The sequence below is a fragment of the Megascapheus bottae genome, chromosome 18 (assembly GCF_031878675.1).
Source record: "Megascapheus bottae isolate mThoBot1 chromosome 18, mThoBot2.hap1, whole genome shotgun sequence".
In the NCBI taxonomy this organism is placed as follows: domain Eukaryota; kingdom Metazoa; phylum Chordata; class Mammalia; order Rodentia; family Geomyidae; genus Megascapheus; species Megascapheus bottae.
In genome coordinates, this window is record NC_143526.1 from 47,031,327 (window position 1) to 47,048,173 (window position 16,847).

The 16,847-nt window shown below is 62.5% G+C and overlaps 1 protein-coding gene across 1 annotated transcript in view; it reads left to right on the forward strand.

Moving 5' to 3' along the window:
- Cdh4 (cadherin 4) overlaps positions 1 to 16,847 on the forward strand; it is a 359,542-nt gene that overhangs the window by 337,291 nt on the left and 5,404 nt on the right. Inside the window, exons 7-13 of the mRNA XM_090352594.1 lie at positions 2,068 to 2,205; positions 10,331 to 10,516; positions 12,300 to 12,553; positions 13,069 to 13,211; positions 14,100 to 14,333; positions 15,150 to 15,383; positions 16,637 to 16,776. Coding sequence (XP_090208720.1) covers positions 2,068 to 2,205; positions 10,331 to 10,516; positions 12,300 to 12,553; positions 13,069 to 13,211; positions 14,100 to 14,333; positions 15,150 to 15,383; positions 16,637 to 16,776 — 1,329 coding nt within the window. The remainder of the gene's footprint in view (positions 1 to 2,067; positions 2,206 to 10,330; positions 10,517 to 12,299; positions 12,554 to 13,068; positions 13,212 to 14,099; positions 14,334 to 15,149; positions 15,384 to 16,636; positions 16,777 to 16,847) is intronic.

Genomic DNA, 16,847 nt, shown 5'->3' on the forward strand with positions numbered 1-16,847 from the left:
CAAACGCTTCCACTGAGCAACCATCATGCCGGGTGGGCAGGGAGCTGCCCGGACAGCCTGGGAGCCAGCACACAGCAAATACATAGACACATCCAGAAGTAGCCCGAGGCTCAGACGGGTCCAGAAAACCCAGTGACATCCACACACATCCAGAAATGTGTGACCCCCTTGGCCCCCGAACACAGGGACATCTGCTGTGGATTCTAAACGTCCTGCAGTCTGGGCTCTCCCAGAGCAGAGAAACAGGAGCCCGGCCCCACCTCCCCGCTCGCTGAGGAAGAAGCTCTGCGCTCCTGCCTGGCTGCTCTCAGGCTCCGGGTCAGGAGCTCAGCGTGGCTGAGGAAGTTGTACTTGCAGCCAGAGGGGTGGGGGGTAGGAGGAGAGATAGGGAGAAAGAGAAACCAGCCCCATCCTTGCTAAGTGGGGTTTTGCTGAGGGGGACTTGAGGTCCACCGGTGGTTTTCGTCCTCTTCTTCAACTTATAAACAGCCGTGGTACTTTTCCAGCAATCCGCTGCCGGTCATGAGGCCGGGTCCAGGGCCTGTGCCCTGGCGTCTGTGCCGGGGGGAGCCGGGCTCCGCTGAGCACAGCCCAGCCCCTTTGGGAGCCCCGTCGAGACATCCACCAGTACCCAGCTACGTCGATCCTGACCACATAGAACAAAAGGCTGCACGCTGGAGGCCCACGGGATCCTGGAGGCAGCCACTGGCCTCCACACGAGGACACAGTCCACCACAGGCACAGTGGGGGCCTATGCCCTGCCCAGCACACACGCGGCATGGTCTTCTCCACGGCACCCAGAGAACCCAGCTCCGCCTGCCATTCACCTGGGTTTCCCCGCCCAGCAGTGAAATCTGGGTTAGGACCGGAGCCAAGTCCTGTGCCCACTAATCAAAATACACACGCTCGGCCACCCTCACGGAACCAGAGCAGACACATGCGCGGGCACCACTCACCGGCCCCAGCCCCCGGCCACGTAGAGAGGCCACAGAGGGTCTAATGAGTATACTTTCTCCCTCAAGAGCCGTGGAGAAGACCAGGCTTGACCCACACACCTGCGCCTCCATTCTCCCCCAGCCTGGTAGCCACTGGAGAACCCTGCACTGACTCTTCTCACAGGATAGATCACCTCCCCCCCCCCCCCCACACACACACATCCTGCTGCCCAAAAGCAAACCTGGCCTGCCCTCTAGTGGTGGTCATGTGCATTCACACACCCACGACCCCCGAAAGGTGTGTGTGCATGCGCTCACACACGCACATGTGTATGCACTCATGAACACAGGCGCACATCCATGTGTGAACCTCTAGCACACGGCCCTGCGCTGCATGGCTGGCTGCAGTCTCCTCCGTCTCCTACAGAAGCAGGAGTGGGCTTTAGGTCACCTGCAGGGTGTTTCCCCACTCCATGCCAGGCCCTGCCTCCCTCACAGCACAGCAAGAGTGGCAAGTCCCCACTGAGTTCACACACACACACACACACACACACGTGCACGCAGGCACACACACATGCACTCACCCTTGCCGTCACCCAGATGCAGGCCACTGGTGCCGGCCAGGGGCTCTGCCTTCTCCTGGAGTGGCCAGTGGGCAGAGAAGGGCCATGGAGCCTCGAGGCCTAGGAAAACTCGCTCTGCCCCTCTCCCTCACCGCCTCTCCAAGCTCTCGCCTGTGCCTAGAGGCCAGCTGTGCAAGGCTGCTCCTGGAGACATCTCGGCTCCTGCACAGGCCCTCTCTCCTTCCCTGCCGTGTTCAGCCTCGGTTCCGCCCGTGCTGGAAACGCTTGTGTGGTGACCTCCCCCACCAGGCGGCCACAGGCTTGTCCCTCACTCTTCCTCGAAGCCAAGCCTGGCACCCGCTGGACCCCTTTCCATCTTGGCACCAAGGTGACCTGCGTTCAGAGTCCCTGAGACAGGGACCGGAGACAGCCATCACCACAGCAAGGGAAGGGGGGGGGCACAGGCAGCAGCTGCCCAGAGCTTCGAGGGGTTTGGCCCTGGACCATGGGCACGAGCCCGGCACAGAGCGTCCACGACTAACCCTCGCTGACCCACTGTCCTTCCACAGAAAGTCCAGCAGTACACCGTCATCGTCCAGGCCACCGACATGGAAGGGAATCTCAACTATGGCCTCTCCAACACAGCCACGGCCATCATCACTGTGACGGACGTGAACGACAACCCGCCAGAGTTCACCTCCAGCACCGTGAGTCCCCTGCCCCATCTGCTGTGTCCCTGGCCAGTACTGACCCAAGGAGACGTGTGGGCCGTGTGCATCAGGTGGACAGAGAGGACAAGGGCCAGAGAGAGGTGCCAGGTCAAATCACAGGCTGTGACTTACCCAGGCGGCCTGAGTCTGGGCAGTGACAGCACCTCGGTCAGCGGGTGGGGGCAGCCGGCAGGGCAAGCAATGCCACACTGTTTGGAGCCCGATGTGGCAGTCCACACGAGGGCACGCCCTCAGGGTGCCAGACCCGAGAGCCCTCTACCGGGGCCTCTTCTACCTTGGCCAGTGGCGACTGGTCAGCCCGCCGAGGGCCAGCAGCAGTCAGGGAGACGTGACCAAAATTAGGCCCCCTCGGCCCCGGGACTCAGTGACCAGGCATTCCTGGCGGTCCTGCGTCCATCTACGGGACCACCACTGTGGGCCTACAACCACAGGCCCAGGGGACAGCCCCCCCCATGGACAGTCCTGTGGACTGTTCCGCTCCCCCTCCCCCGTGGAGCCTGGCCTCCGCCATCTCCCTGCCCTCCAGCTCCGTCTCCCAAGCCCCCCACCCCCACCGGCTAGTTTGCTTGGGGTCCTGGGTCCGCAGGCCAGCATTGCAGGCCTGAGTGTGGTGACCACAGGACAGACATACAGGCCAGCCCAGGGCCCTCCAGAGAGGCTGCGGGTGTCAGCCAGAGCTGCAGAGGGGAGGGTGTGGAGGCAGAAGGACCACAGCAGCCCAGCCTGTGAACCCCGCCAATCAGGCACAGCCAGGCCTACCTCAGCCTCTGCCCCCAGCTAGCCCTCCAGGGGTGGGTGTGGGAGGGGCCTTGTGTTAAGTCACAGGACCCACTGCAGTGGGAAGCAGGCAGGGAAGAGGCAGCAGGAGGGGTGGGTGTGGGAGCCTGGGTGGCCTCTCCTCTACCCCAGCCCAAGCTGAGGTGGGGCTGGGGAAGGCTGGGGGGCCCTGAGTGAGCAGTGCCACCTAGTGGGCGGACAGCAGGCGGCCACGTGGAGAAGTGGCTGGGCTTTCCACGAGGTACCTGGCAGACAGGGGCCAGGGCTGCAGAGGGACCGCAGAGGGACCAACCAGGCTGACTCAGACCAGTGCTGGAGTCCTGGCCCAGGAGGAAGTGACCCTCTTCTGGAGTGTGGCTCTCTCCTGCAGCACAGCAGGCAGAGGAAGGGGAAAGCAGGCCAGGCTCCAGGGGAGTGGAGGGGGACAGGGCTCCAGGGGAGTGGATGAGGGGACAGGGCTCCAGGGGAGTGGAGGGGGACAGGGCTTCAGGGGAGTGGACGGGGGACAGGGCTCCAGGGGAGTGGATGAGGGGACAGGGCTCCAGGGGAGTGGATGAAGGGACAGGGCTCCAGGGGAGTGGATGGGGGGACAGGGCTCCAGGGGAGTGGATGGGGGGGACAGGGCTCCAGGGGAGTGGATGAGGGGACAGGGCTCCAGGGGAGTGGACGGGGGGACAGGGCTCCAGGGGAGGGGACGGGGGGACAGGGCTCCAGGGGAGTGGACGGGGGGACAGGGCTCCAGGGGAGTGGATGGGGGGACAGGGCTCCAGGGGAGTGGATGAGGGGACAGGGCTCCAGGGGAGTGGATGAGGGGACAGGGCTCCAGGGGAGTGGACAAGGGACAGGGCTCCAGGGGAGTGGACGAGGGACAGGGCTCCAGGGGAGTGGATGAGGGGACAGGGCTCCAGGGGAGTGGATGAGGGGACAGGGCTCCAGGGGAGTGGATGGGGGGACAGGGCTCCAGGGGAGTGGACAAGGGACAGGGCTCCAGGGGAGTGGACGAGGGACAGGGCTCCAGGGGAGTGGATGAGGGGACAGGGCTCCAGGGGAGTGGATGAGGGGATAGGGCTCCAGGGGAGTGGAGGGGGACAGGGCTCCAGGGGAGTGGAGGGTGACAGGGCTCCAGGGGAGGGGACGGGGGGACAGGGCTCCAGGGGGGTGGACGGGGGACAGGGCTCCAGGGGAGTGGATGAGGGGACAGGGCTCCAGGGGAGTGGATGGAGGGATAGGGCTCCAGGGGAGGGGACGGGGGGACAGGGCCCCAGGGGAGTGGATGAGGGGACAGGGCTCCAGGGGAGTGGATGAGGGGACAGGGCTCCAGGGGAGTGGATGGGGGGACAGGGCTCCAGGGGAGTGGACAAGGGACAGGGCTCCAGGGGAGTGGACGAGGGACAGGGCTCCAGGGGAGTGGATGAGGGGACAGGGCTCCAGGGGAGTGGAGGGGGACAGGGCTCCAGGGGAGGGGACGGGGGGACAGGGCTCCAGGGGGTGGACGGGGGACAGGGCTCCAGGGGAGTGGATGAGGGGACAGGGCTCCAGGGGAGTGGATGGGGGGACAGGGCCCCAGGGGAGTGGATGAGGGGACAGGGCTCCAGGGGAGTGGATGGGGGGATAGGGCTCCAGGGGAGGGGACGGGGGGACAGGGCCCCAGGGGAGTGGATGAGGGACAGGGCCCCAGGGGAGTGGATGAGGGGACAGGGCTCCAGGGGAGTGGACAAGGGACAGGGCTCCAGGGGAGTGGACGAGGGACAGGGCTCCAGGGGAGTGGATGAGGGGACAGGGCTCCAGGGGAGTGGATGAGGGGACAGGGCTCCAGGGGAGTGGATGAGGGGATAGGGCTCCAGGGGAGGGGACGGGGGGGACAGGGCCCCAGGGGAGTGGATGAGGGACAGGGCCCCAGGGGAGTGGATGAGGGGACAGGGCTCCAGGGGAGTGGATGGGGGGATAGGGCTCCAGGGGAGGGGACGGGGGGACAGGGCCCCAGGGGAGTGGATGAGGGACAGGGCCCCAGGGGAGTGGATGAGGGGACAGGGCTCCAGGGGGGTGGACGGGGGACAGGGCTCCAGGGGAGTGGATGAGGGGACAGGGCTCCAGGGGGGTGGACGGGGTACAGGGCCCCAGGGGAGTGGATGAGGGGACAGGGCTCCAGGGGGGTGGACGGGGGACAGGGCTCTAGGAGTGTAGGCCCCGGCTGAGTGGACACGGAAAAGAGATGGGGCCCTGAGTCCAGGAGAGAATCCTAGAGAGCTGCTGAGCAGAGCCCGCCATGGTCTCGTCTGATCACTTGGAGGCTCTGACTGCCTCAGTGACTGCCAGCTCAGGCCCGCTCGGCCCTTTCCAGTGGGCACCATCTGTTCTCTCAGGCACGAAACTGTCCAGGGCAGGAAATCGCCAGCAAGGAGCTGGGCCAGGTCCCCATTCAGGCATCACTAAGACAAGGGTGGTGACCTGGCTCGTCAGAAGCCCCACTGTGCTCAGACCCTTGGCCACTGAGTGGCCACTGAGCGGCCACCCTGCTCCAGTGCGGGTGATTTGTGCAGGGTGATCCTGCCGGGACCCTGCCCCAGCTCCCCAACACCAGCTCCCCCGACCCCGGAGATCCACCTCCCCCAGCCTGGAAACAGCCTGGAGCAGAGCAGTCACCATGGGAACCAGGGCAGAAGGAAGCCTGGCAGTCCATCACCTCCAAGTGGAGAGGGCTTGGAGATGCCTGAGGGACGGAGGCCGTGCGGCCACGGGTGCCTTGAGAGGCGGACGGGCATGAGCTGCTCAGAGCCCCAGCCTGAAAACCAACTGCGGCTCCAGCCTCAGTCTTCTCACCCCAGCTAATGCCCCCATGCCTTGTCCAAGATGCTGTGAACAAAGCTGTGCTGGCCAGGAGGGCAGGGACCCCCAGACACCAGGGTTCAGGGAGAGCAAGTGGGTCCCAGCAGAGTCTTTTAGAACTCCACCATGTGGCTCCATGGCCGCTGCAGGGGCCTGGATGGCGTGATGCCCACCTGTCCTGAGGGGAAGGGCACGAGTCTGAGCAGACGGACAGTGGGTAGAGGAGGAGAAGCGGATTGTAGTGAGAGTGATGAGAGGGGGTCCAGAGCCTGCCCTCCACTGCCGCTTCTCTGCAGCAGGTCATCGGGACACCATGTCCCCAGGTTCAAGGCAGCCCCTGGCAGAATCCCTCAGAACAGCAGCAAGCGAGAGCCCAGGACGCCCTCTGAGCCTCACAGTGGGAGTGGATGGGAAGGGCGCACACACACACACACTCACACACACACACACACACACACACGCAAGCACACTCACGCACACACACATACCGCACGCACACACATGCACACGCACATGCACATACGTGCACACACATGCACGCATGCACACACATGCACACACACATGCACACATGCACACCCACGCACAGACACGCATGCATACACATACTGCATGCACATGCACGCACGCACATGCATATACACACATACGCACATGCCCGCACACATGCTCACACACATGCACACACGCACACACATGCACACTCACGCACTTGCACGCGCACACACATGCATGCACACACACATGCACACACTCACACACATGTACGCACACACATGCGCACATGCACACACCACATGCACACATGCACACACATGCATGCACATGCACACACACATATGCACACACACATGCACACATACACCCATGCACATATGCACACACATGCACACACACGAGTGCACACACTGCACACGCACACACATGCACACACATGCACACACACATGCATGCACATGCACACACTGCACGCGCGCACACATGCACACACATATGCACACACACGAGTGCACACACATGCACACACTCATGCACATGCACACACGCACACACACCACATGCACACACGCACACACATGCACGCACATGCACACACACTGCACACATGCACACGTGCACACATGCACGCACATGCACACATACACCCATGTACACATGCACACACACATGCACACACATGCATGCACACGCACACGTGCAGGCAGATGGGCTGTTTTGTGGCTTTTAATCAAGAACGATCCGCAGAAGCTAAAGATATGCTGAGGGTTTTCACTGTCCACTTCCGACTCTCAACTGTTCACTGGAAGTCGTCCCTTCCTACTCCCTTGCCCACGGAAGGGCAGAGCTGGGCTCCTCAGAGCAGGGTCTCCCCTGCGGCCTCGCTGAGCTCAGCCTACGAGGGAGGGGGTCCTCCACCTCTTTCCCCGCTCCTCCCCAGCGCCCTCCGACTTGCCACACACAGGTCCACCAAGCACAGGGCAGCCGGGCAGAAGCAGGGCAGGGGCAGCCTTCCTCCAGCCCAGCCCCTCCCACCCCTGCCCCTTCCCAGCGCCCGGAAGCTCTTGGCTCTGGCCGTGTGACAGGCAGACCGGCTGAGCTCGGGAAGTTTGGGATACAAGTTGGAGTAATCCCTCTGAAGACAGGGCCTCTGCCACGTCTGCTCTGGAAGGCCACGGAGGCCACAGAGGCCACGGGCCTCGTGCAGGGGGCCTTGGCAGACCTGGAGCCACTAAGAAGGGAGCTGGAGCCTCACTGTGGGAGGCCGGGAGGAGGGGGGAGGGGGAGCTGGCAGGGGGAGCAGGGAGGTGTGGTGTCCCCACACACATCTGAAGCTGCAGTGAGGGGACCTCTGGTGTTACTGTGCGTCCCGGGGAGCAGACACGGGGACACAGGAGGCGTGTACCACCTGGGGTCCCTGGTTAAAGGGGGTGGCACTCACCACGGCCCCCATAAGCCCCCAACACAAGTGAGCGCCACAGCCAGGCTGCACGGCTGTCAGGACCTCATCTTCCCACCATGGTAGCCAAACACCAGGACAGGGAGGAAAGGTGTGCTGTGGCCTGTATGAGAGGTCAGGTCCTCGGTCACCTCTATCAAGGGCTGCCAGAGCCCCAAGCTCCCCAGATCCTCGATGCCCTGGCTTCTTTAGAGAGTGCACAAACCTGGGAGAAAGGGAAGTTTTGGATTCTGCAAGAGTCCCTGACATTGGAATGGACATGGTGTCCTTAATTACACTCAAGAGCCAAGTGCAAGCCTCGGCCATCCATTATTCAATGCAGCCAGTTCTTCCGAGTGCCAAGGTGGTGGCCTCAGGGCAGGGGGTCCATCCCCACGTGGCATCACCTCGGCCTCCTTCCCCTCCTGCAGGCCCATGTGGGCATCCAGAGGGACGGCTGCATCTGAGAGCCCCACTCTAGGTAGGCCCCAGAGGCAGGGCGGCTGGAACTCAGGGCTGCCCTGGAAGAAGAGGCTGGTGAGGTGGCAGAGGTGCCCACAGCTGCCCTGTGAGGAGGAACGGACCCAGGCAGGCCCTTGGCCCTCGAAGTCCGGGCTGACAGCATCCTCTCCCGCCCTGAGCTTCCTGGGCTCCGGGTCCGGGTACACCTCATGCAAGTTCAACGACGGCTCACAAAGCCGGGCCTTGGCTGCTAAGTCTGGCTGCGGACTCGGTTGTGCACCTTCCTCTGGACATAATGACTGTCTAATTTAGTTCTTCAGATTCTGAGTCACCGATAAAGCCCCATGTGCCTCAGGGACGCCAGGGCAGGCATTTGGGAAGATGGAGTGGAAACGGGGATGGGATGGGGTTTCTCGCCTCGGCCGCACACTGGGATTCATGTGCACATTCTTCCCACGAGGCCAGCACTTCTGCTTCCACAGCACCTTCCAGCTCAAGCCCTGCTCAGAGCCCAAGCCCCACAGCTCCAGGCAGAGCCACCGTTAGCAGGAAGGAAGGGGCAAGATTCGGAATCCAGCCAGGATCCCAGAAGATGTGTTCCACTGTCGGTGCAGGTGTGAGGGAGGGCCACGCTGAGGGCTGGCCAGAGCCCAGCACACCAACGCCAGGCCGGGGGGCCTGGTGGGCCCGTGGGCTCCAGTCCTCAGGGAGAGTCCAGCGTTTTGGGCAGCCCTCTGCTTCCCAGGCCTCTCCGTGAAGGCACAAAGGAAAAGGAGGCAGAACCAGTGACAGTCACAGTGCTGTGGGTGATGGAGCAAGGCTCCAACTTAGCTCTAGTCCTACACGCGTATGGCCGAGAAGGCTGGAACGCCATGAGGCCTAACCAGTGTCCACAACACTGGCCCTGGCAGCTTGAACAGACAGACTCTGTCATATCCCATAAGCGGACAAAGCCCAGGAAAATCCAGCCTCAGGCATGGCAGGTCCAGGCTGCAGCAGTGTCACTGGGCCCCTTTGCTGGGCTAGGCTGCCTCCTGGCTGGCTTGGTTCTCAGGTTGTGGGCAGCCCTCGCCCACTGGCCCACCCCACACCGTCAGGCTCCTGTGACTACCATATGCAGGGCAGGTGCAGGCAGGGGCCTGGGAGCTGAGCTCTGATGGGCTGGAGTCGGTCACTTCTGAGTGACCCAGCTTCAGAGTCGCCCATTTCTGAGGCAGTCATGGAGGCGGGTCTAGAACATGGGTCTGCAACTATTTTCTGTGAAGGGCCAGATGGTGACCAGACTCTGTCATGACTACCCAGCTCCACACCAAAGCAGATGGTATGTCAATCGTGGGCTTGGGTGTGTGCCAATAAAACTTTATTTACAATAATAGCACGTGAGCTGGATTTAGCCCTAGAACTTGCCAGCCTCTGTGCTAGACCAAGCCAACCACAGCCCAGAGGAAACTTGGGGTGGTGAGATAGAGCCCGGGGCCAGGGGCTCACGCCTGAGCTACTCAGAAGGCTGAGATCTGAGGATCGCGGTTCAAAGCCAGTCCAGGCAGAACAGTTGTGAGACTCTTATCGCCAATAAATTACTCGGAAAAAGCTGAAAGTGATGCTGTGGCTCAAGTGGTAGAGCACTAGCCTGGAGCAGAAAAGGAGCCCAGGGACAGCACAATGTCCAGGCCCAGAGTTCAAGCCCCAGGACCGACAGGAAAACCAGAGGTGGGATGGTGCACAGACGTTCCTCCCACAGTGAGCGGCCCACACCCGCGAGCCTGCCACGGCTGACCCCACCGAGCCTGAGGCACGACCAGGGGGACAGTCACACGTGCATCTTGCACCGGCCCTCTGCCTGTGTGGGAAAGGCTCAGAGAAGTAAAAGGGAGGTGTGGTTAGTGTGTGTGCACATGTGCGAGGTACGTGTGTGTGTGTTGTGTGCACATGCACACGCACACACATGGCGAAGCTCGCTTTGTCCCCCCTCGGTGCCCATCTCCATGAGCATGGGATGGGCCTGGCAGCTCCGGGGTGGACAGGGCTCCACCCCTGCCCCCGCCCACCCCACCCCGCCCCGCCCTCAGGGCCGTAACTCTGCCTCCTTACGTGTTGCAGTTTTCAGGAGAAGTCCCGGAAAACCGGGTGGAGGCCGTGGTGGCCAACCTCACCGTGGTGGACCGCGACCAGCCCCACTCGGCCAACTGGAATGCAGTCTACCGCATCATCAGTGGGGACCCGTCGGGCCACTTCAGTGTCCGCACCGACCCCGTCACCAACCAGGGTCTGGTCACCGTGGTGAAGGTGGGTGAACCGGAGCCCGGGGCCCGGAGTGGGGCACGCACGCACTCACTGTGCAAGCCGGCTTCATCTGGAGCTGTGGGGTTTGAAAACCACACCCCGCTGGCACACTGGCCCGGCATCAGCAGACCACACAGCACAAGGTAGCTGCCTGGCCAGCACCACAGGGTGGGACGGCTCTGCCTGCCTCGATTGTAAGCCTGTCCCTCACCGTATTCCACGGCCATCTCCAGAGGGTCATGCTGGCTCTGCCCCCCACGCACACTCTGCTCCCCTTCTGAGCATACCACCCTGGGAGGAAAGGCCAGCTTCCCTCTTCTCAGGCCCCAAAGCCCAGGGCCGCTCTGCCCTTCCCTTCCTACCTCCTGTATCCAGCTGCAGGCCTGGCTGCTCTCAGAGGAAAGGACTAGCGATTTGGGAGGCAGAGATTAGAGAATCGCAGTTCAAGACCATCCCAGGTCCACAAGTTTGTGAGTCTGTCTCTCAACGAACGGGCTCACTAACACATTTGTCCCCCGAGCTGTGAGGAAAGCACGAGGGCTGGGTACAGTGACCCGCTCCTGTCCTCTCAGCAGTACAGGGAGGCACAGATGGGAGGATCAAAGGCCAGGATGTCCCAGCTGAAAAGCGAGACTCTGTCTCGGAAATCATCAATGTCCGAAGGGCCTGTGAGTGTGGTCAAGTGCCACGGGAGTGCGAGGCCCTGAGCTCAGACCCCGGCACTGGCAAGAGGGGAGGGCTGTTTTCTAGGCCTCCAGTGTTCTGTCCATCCCCAGTCCTCAGTTTGTCCCCAAAGCCTGGCCCTGGAAATGAGCTGCGCCCCTGGGGAGCCCTGGGGAGGATCAGCCCCTCACACGGTGGGTCCTCGGAGAAGGGGGCAGGAGTGTCTCCCCAGTGTTGCCAGGGTGTGTGGGCCCTGGGCCGTGTGGGGGCCATAGGACCATGGGGGGGCCAGGGGGCCCGGGCACCATTTGCATGTCTTGAAGGTCAGCCGCCAGAGGACAGGCAGGACACCAGAGATCCTTCCCCTCTGGATGGGGTCGGGGCCGCCTCTCCAGGGTGCATCCCACCTGAGCAGAGGGCTACGGCCGTGATGGGGAGCAGGCCAGCCCCTCCGGCAAGCCCAGCACCCCTGTTCATTGCTTGTGATTCCTCCTCACGACTGTGGTTTACTCTACCCTGCTGTGGGCTGTTATGGTCGTAACAATCTTTGTGAAAGGTCTGTGCGCTGGGGCCAGTGGCACAGCCCCTAAGGCGGGACATGCAGTGTTTCCCTTGGTCCCTGGAGACAGCACACTAAGCCCGGGACGGCGCCACTCCCTGGGTTTCTAAATGAGGGCACAGTCACAGGTTCCAGGTGTGTGGACCTTTGGGTAGACCACCATTCAGCCCAGCACAGCTGGCGCCCCTGCTCAGCCATCTCCGGGGCCTCGTGCTCGTGAGCAGAGGGGCTTGACACTGGTGTGAGCAGTAGAGGAGTGGAGCCCAACTTTCCTAGTGCCAGATGAGAGCGGTCGCTGGGTCTGTCACCCAGGAGCTCAGCTCCAGTCTCAGGGGCGCAGGCCTCGCTGGAGCTCTTTCCCCCCCTCTCCTCCTGCGGGCCAAATCCCACAGGAAACCAGAGACAAGGCTGCCTGGAGAGAGCCCTGGGGGGCAGCACCCCGGAGCACCACGCCTGGGGGGCAGAAGGGAGGCTGGGGCAGGAGAGGGCAGCTCCCCCCTCTCCTCCAGAGTCTGGGGAGCGGGTAGCTGAGGCAGGAGTGGCCAGCTCCCCTCTCTCCTCCAGTCTGTGGACTACGAGCTGAACCGAGCCTTCATGCTGACCGTGATGGTGTCCAATCAGGCGCCCCTGGCCAGCGGGATCCAAATGTCCTTCCAGTCCACGGCTGGGGTGACCATCTCAGTCACAGACGTCAACGAGGCACCCTACTTCCCCTCCAACCACAAGCTGATCCGCCTGGAGGAGGGCGTGCCCGCGGGCACCGCGCTCACCACCTTCTCAGCCGTGGACCCCGACCGCTTCATGCAGCAAGCCGTGAGGTGAGGCTGGGGCCTGAGGCGGGGCCTCCGGTTCCCAGCTGCCTGGGGTCCACGTGAACGCTTCCTAAAGCTGGGAGGGGAGCGGGGCAGCGTGAGTGGTCCCAGCCCGGGGCTCGCCCTGTGGTGGGCACCCAGACCCCAGCCCTGGACTGGCGTCCACTTTACCAGTGTCCAGAAGGACCGCAAAGTGCTGACTGCCAGGCAGGCCAGACTCTGGCTTCACTGCCAGGGACGTGTGACGCGGCCAGGCCACAATTCTCAGGTGAGGACGCCGACGGCACGCGCCACCCAGCGTGGTCAGAGTGCCGTGATAGAGCTGAGGGGACCAGGACCATGGCCTGGGGCCCTGCAGGTGGAGGTCAGGTGTGGTGATGGAGCTGGGGTCACACGTGGGGCAGCCTGCAGGGCCCCAGGAGACAGAGCCACAGGGCAGGTGCCCAGAACCGCAGGCTCAGGGCTGGCATCTCCATGGGTGCAGCACCAGAGTCCAGGGCTCCTGTTTTTGTGCCCCGCAGATACTCGAAGCTGGCCGACCCCGCCAGCTGGCTTCACATCAACACCACCAACGGGCAGATCACCACGGCGGCCGTCCTGGACCGCGAGTCCCTCTACACCAAGAACAACGTCTACGAGGCCACCTTCTTGGCAGCCGACAACGGTGGGTCCCATGCCAAGGAGACGCCATCATGGCAGCTCCCAGGGCCTGCTGCCCTGGTCAGGAAGATGGAGGCGCCAGCACCCGGAGGCCCACAGAGAGGCCAGAGGGCTAGGAGAGCCTGGGCTGGGCCTCGAGCTAACAGACCCCTGCGCCCCCGCTCCGCACTAGGTCTCAGCTTACCAAAGCATTTGAAGACGCACTCTGACTGTGCTTGTCTTCCGTGCTCCTCAAGGCTCTCTCTAGAAGATTCAAGAGAGCCCTGCAGGAGCTTTTCACATACTCCACCTGCTTCAGGAGAGACGCTCAGCCATTAACGGAGGGCTCAAAGCGGCCTGACCAGAATGCTCCAGCACTGCCACCTCTGATCCTAGGGAACGGACAGGGAGTGGCTCTGGCTAGGGCCATGCCCAGGTCAGGAGGCCCAGCTGAGCGCCTCTGTCTACACCAACGCCAGGCGCCAGCAGGGCCCCTCCACGGACCCCACCTTCCACACCGCACTGGGCTCAAGCCTCCACTTCTGCCTCAGAGACAGTTCACGGCCCCTGGGGTGGATCTGGGAGCCCCACCAGACAGGAAGGCAGAGGAAATCTAAGAAGGATGGAAGGCAGGTCCAGGCCTCTGCCATGGCGGAGCCTTGCCCCGGGCCCTGGCCACGGCTGCAGCCACACAGCATGCAGCCTGGAGGGCCTGGCCCAGCCTGGCGGGGCCAGCGGGGTGCCCAGCTGTGTGAGCGGAGCTGCGTGGCTCTGCTGTGGCTGTGTGGCTGACCGCCGTGGGCTGCCCTCCAGACCTGGAGCCGGAGCTGGGCCCGGGCTTCTGTCCATGCACAGATGTGGCAGGTGCATGCTGTCACACAGCTGCGGTCCCGTGTCCCCTGTGTCCCTGCAGGGATCCCCCCGGCCAGCGGCACTGGGACGCTGCAGATCTACCTGATCGATATCAACGACAACGCCCCCGAACTGCTGCCTAACGAGGCGCAGCTCTGCGAGAAGCCAGGCCTCAACGCCATCAACATCACCGCGGCCGACGCCGACGTGGACCCCAACGTCGGCCCCTATGTCTTTGAGCTGCCTTTCGTCCCAGCAGCTGTGCGGAAGAACTGGACAATCACCCGCCTAAACGGTGAGTCTCCCTGGCAAGGGACAGCCGCGCCTGGACTTGGGCTAACCCAGAGGAGGCAGTGGGAACGCGGCCGTCCAGTCCTCGCCCCTCAGACAGCTCTGCAGCACGCCACGTGTGGGCTGCGGCCCAGCCCCACACGCCCCACACTGGGGCCCCACCTGGGTTCTTGCCTCGACACCATGCCGCTGCACATACCCTGACGTGCCGGTGACCTGGGAATGTCACCCTCTCTAGAACACTGCCACCTTCTGCGCAGAACCCACCAGCATGGACTAGGAGTGCCCGCAGAGGCATTTTGCCCATTTTTTTAATCCTAAACCATCATTTCCACGTCCACCTCTTGACTCATCAGAAGTGGCAGACATACTGTTGCTCCCATGTCTTCTGTTTTCTTGGAGAATTACTTTTCTTAGGTGATTTGTTTTAGTTTGGGGTTTGCTTGCTGGCTTGTTGTTTTCGGGAGCTTTGTGTCTGCCTGGCAGGCTCTGCCACTGAGCCATATCGCCAGCTGTTTTGGCACTGGCTGGTGTTGTGACCAGTCTGTACTTGGTCTTGCACAGAAGCGAGGGTGATAGGTGTGTCACCACAACCAGCTGGCCTCAAGCCATTGTCCTCCCAGCCTCTGCCTCCTGAGCAGCTGGAGTTCCATGTATGTGTCACTCCATTTTCTCCTAGTTCTGCTGGGAAACACTCTGTATATCCGGAGAGTTCTTTCTTCCTCCTGCCTGCTGGGGTTGCCATCTTCCCCTGGCATTACTAGTATCGTTACCTGAGCGGGGTGGAGGGTGAGGTGGCGTCTGCGTGTCTTCCCACCAGGTGACTATGCCCAACTCAGCCTGCGCCTCCTGTACCTGGAGGCAGGGGTGTACGATGTCCCTGTCATTGTGACCGATTCCGGAAACCCTCCCCTGTTCAACACATCCATCATCAAGGTCAAGGTTTGCCCTTGTGACGAGAATGGAGACTGCACCACCGTGGGGGCAGTGGCAGCGGCTGGCCTGGGCACGGGCGCTATCGTGGCCGTCCTCATCTGTATCGTCCTCCTACTGAGTGAGTGCGCCTGTACTCCGGCCCCGAGGCACAAGTGCCATGCCCAGCAGGTGGAGCGGGTGGGGCACCAAGGCTCTCCTCACTCACCAGAGGTTTCCAGAGGCCCCCTGACTGGTCACATGGTAAGGAGAAACTGCCACCACCTCCAGTAAGTCTAGGTGGAGGGGGCTGCCTCTGACTGGTAAGGCATGTCTTCAACTCCCACCACCCCACTCTGCCTCCCAGAGCCTCTGATCCCTCCTACCCAGGGCCCGTCTTCCCCCCAACCCTCTTCTGAGGCCCCTCTGGAGTGGGCCTTCAAGGGGCCTCCTCTAAGCTCCCCTCTCCTCTCTCAGGTCAGAGCCCCCTTCCACTGTGGGGACCCCTCACTCACCTCCTCTGCCAATGCCTCCCACAGTGCAGAAGAGCAGTGGCCCTCAGCCCTCTCACCCCCCCCAACCTGTCACCCCAACTTGTCCCCAAGTGACGAGGCATGGGCCAGCCGCCCACCCAGAAGGAAAACACACCCTCTGGGCTCTGCCTGGGCCTGATCCATGCTGACTCACTCAACCTTGGACTGAAAACACTTTGTTTAATTGCATATGTGCTGAATAAGCACAGGTTTTTCCTGGTCACTTCTCCAAACAATGCTGCAGCCCCAAGCCTGCACAGCTCCCCCAGATCTCGCATCACAAGGCGTCAGAGATGACTGAAAGCACACTGGAGACGTGTGAACACTACACAAACACTGCCCCACTGTGCAGAGACAGAAGTATCTAGGGACCTCAGTGCCCCGAGGCCCCATGGGCGCCCAGGGACGGCCTGCGGTCCCTGGCAGTGGACAAACATCTGAAAGCACTATGCTGGTGCCCAGGCAGCAAGAGAGGTGGAGAGCTTGACTCTGTCCAAGTCCATCTTGGAAACAGCACATAAACCCATGTTCATGTACAAATGCACACATTCACGTAGGCACACCTCTGCACACACAGGAATGCACCCGTACTCAAAGCATCCTCACACACGCCTATGTGCGCACACTGGAACAAGAATGCACAGGCATCCACACTTACACACCCACGTGCACACACATCTACATGCAGAGCACATGCGTGCATGCAGCCATGCACCCGTTCACGAGCTAATCACGTGCAGCCAGGTGCCTCTTCACAGGTCCTCACACTATTGTGCGCACACATGTTCCAGTACACTCACACCTGCTCGCCCTGTGGGCACACACACACCCGCCCCCGCTCACGGCGTGGCCCTCCCCGCAGCCATGGTCCTGCTGTTTGTGGTGTGGATGAAGCGTCGGGAGAAGGAGCGGCACACGAAGCAGCTGCTCATCGACCCCGAGGACGACGTGCGAGACAACATCCTCAAGTACGACGAGGAGGGCGGAGGCGAGGAGGACCAGGTATGCGGGGGACTGGGCTGGGGCGGCCATGGGGGCGCTGGGGCTGGCCTCGGGTCTCCCGCGCCACCTGA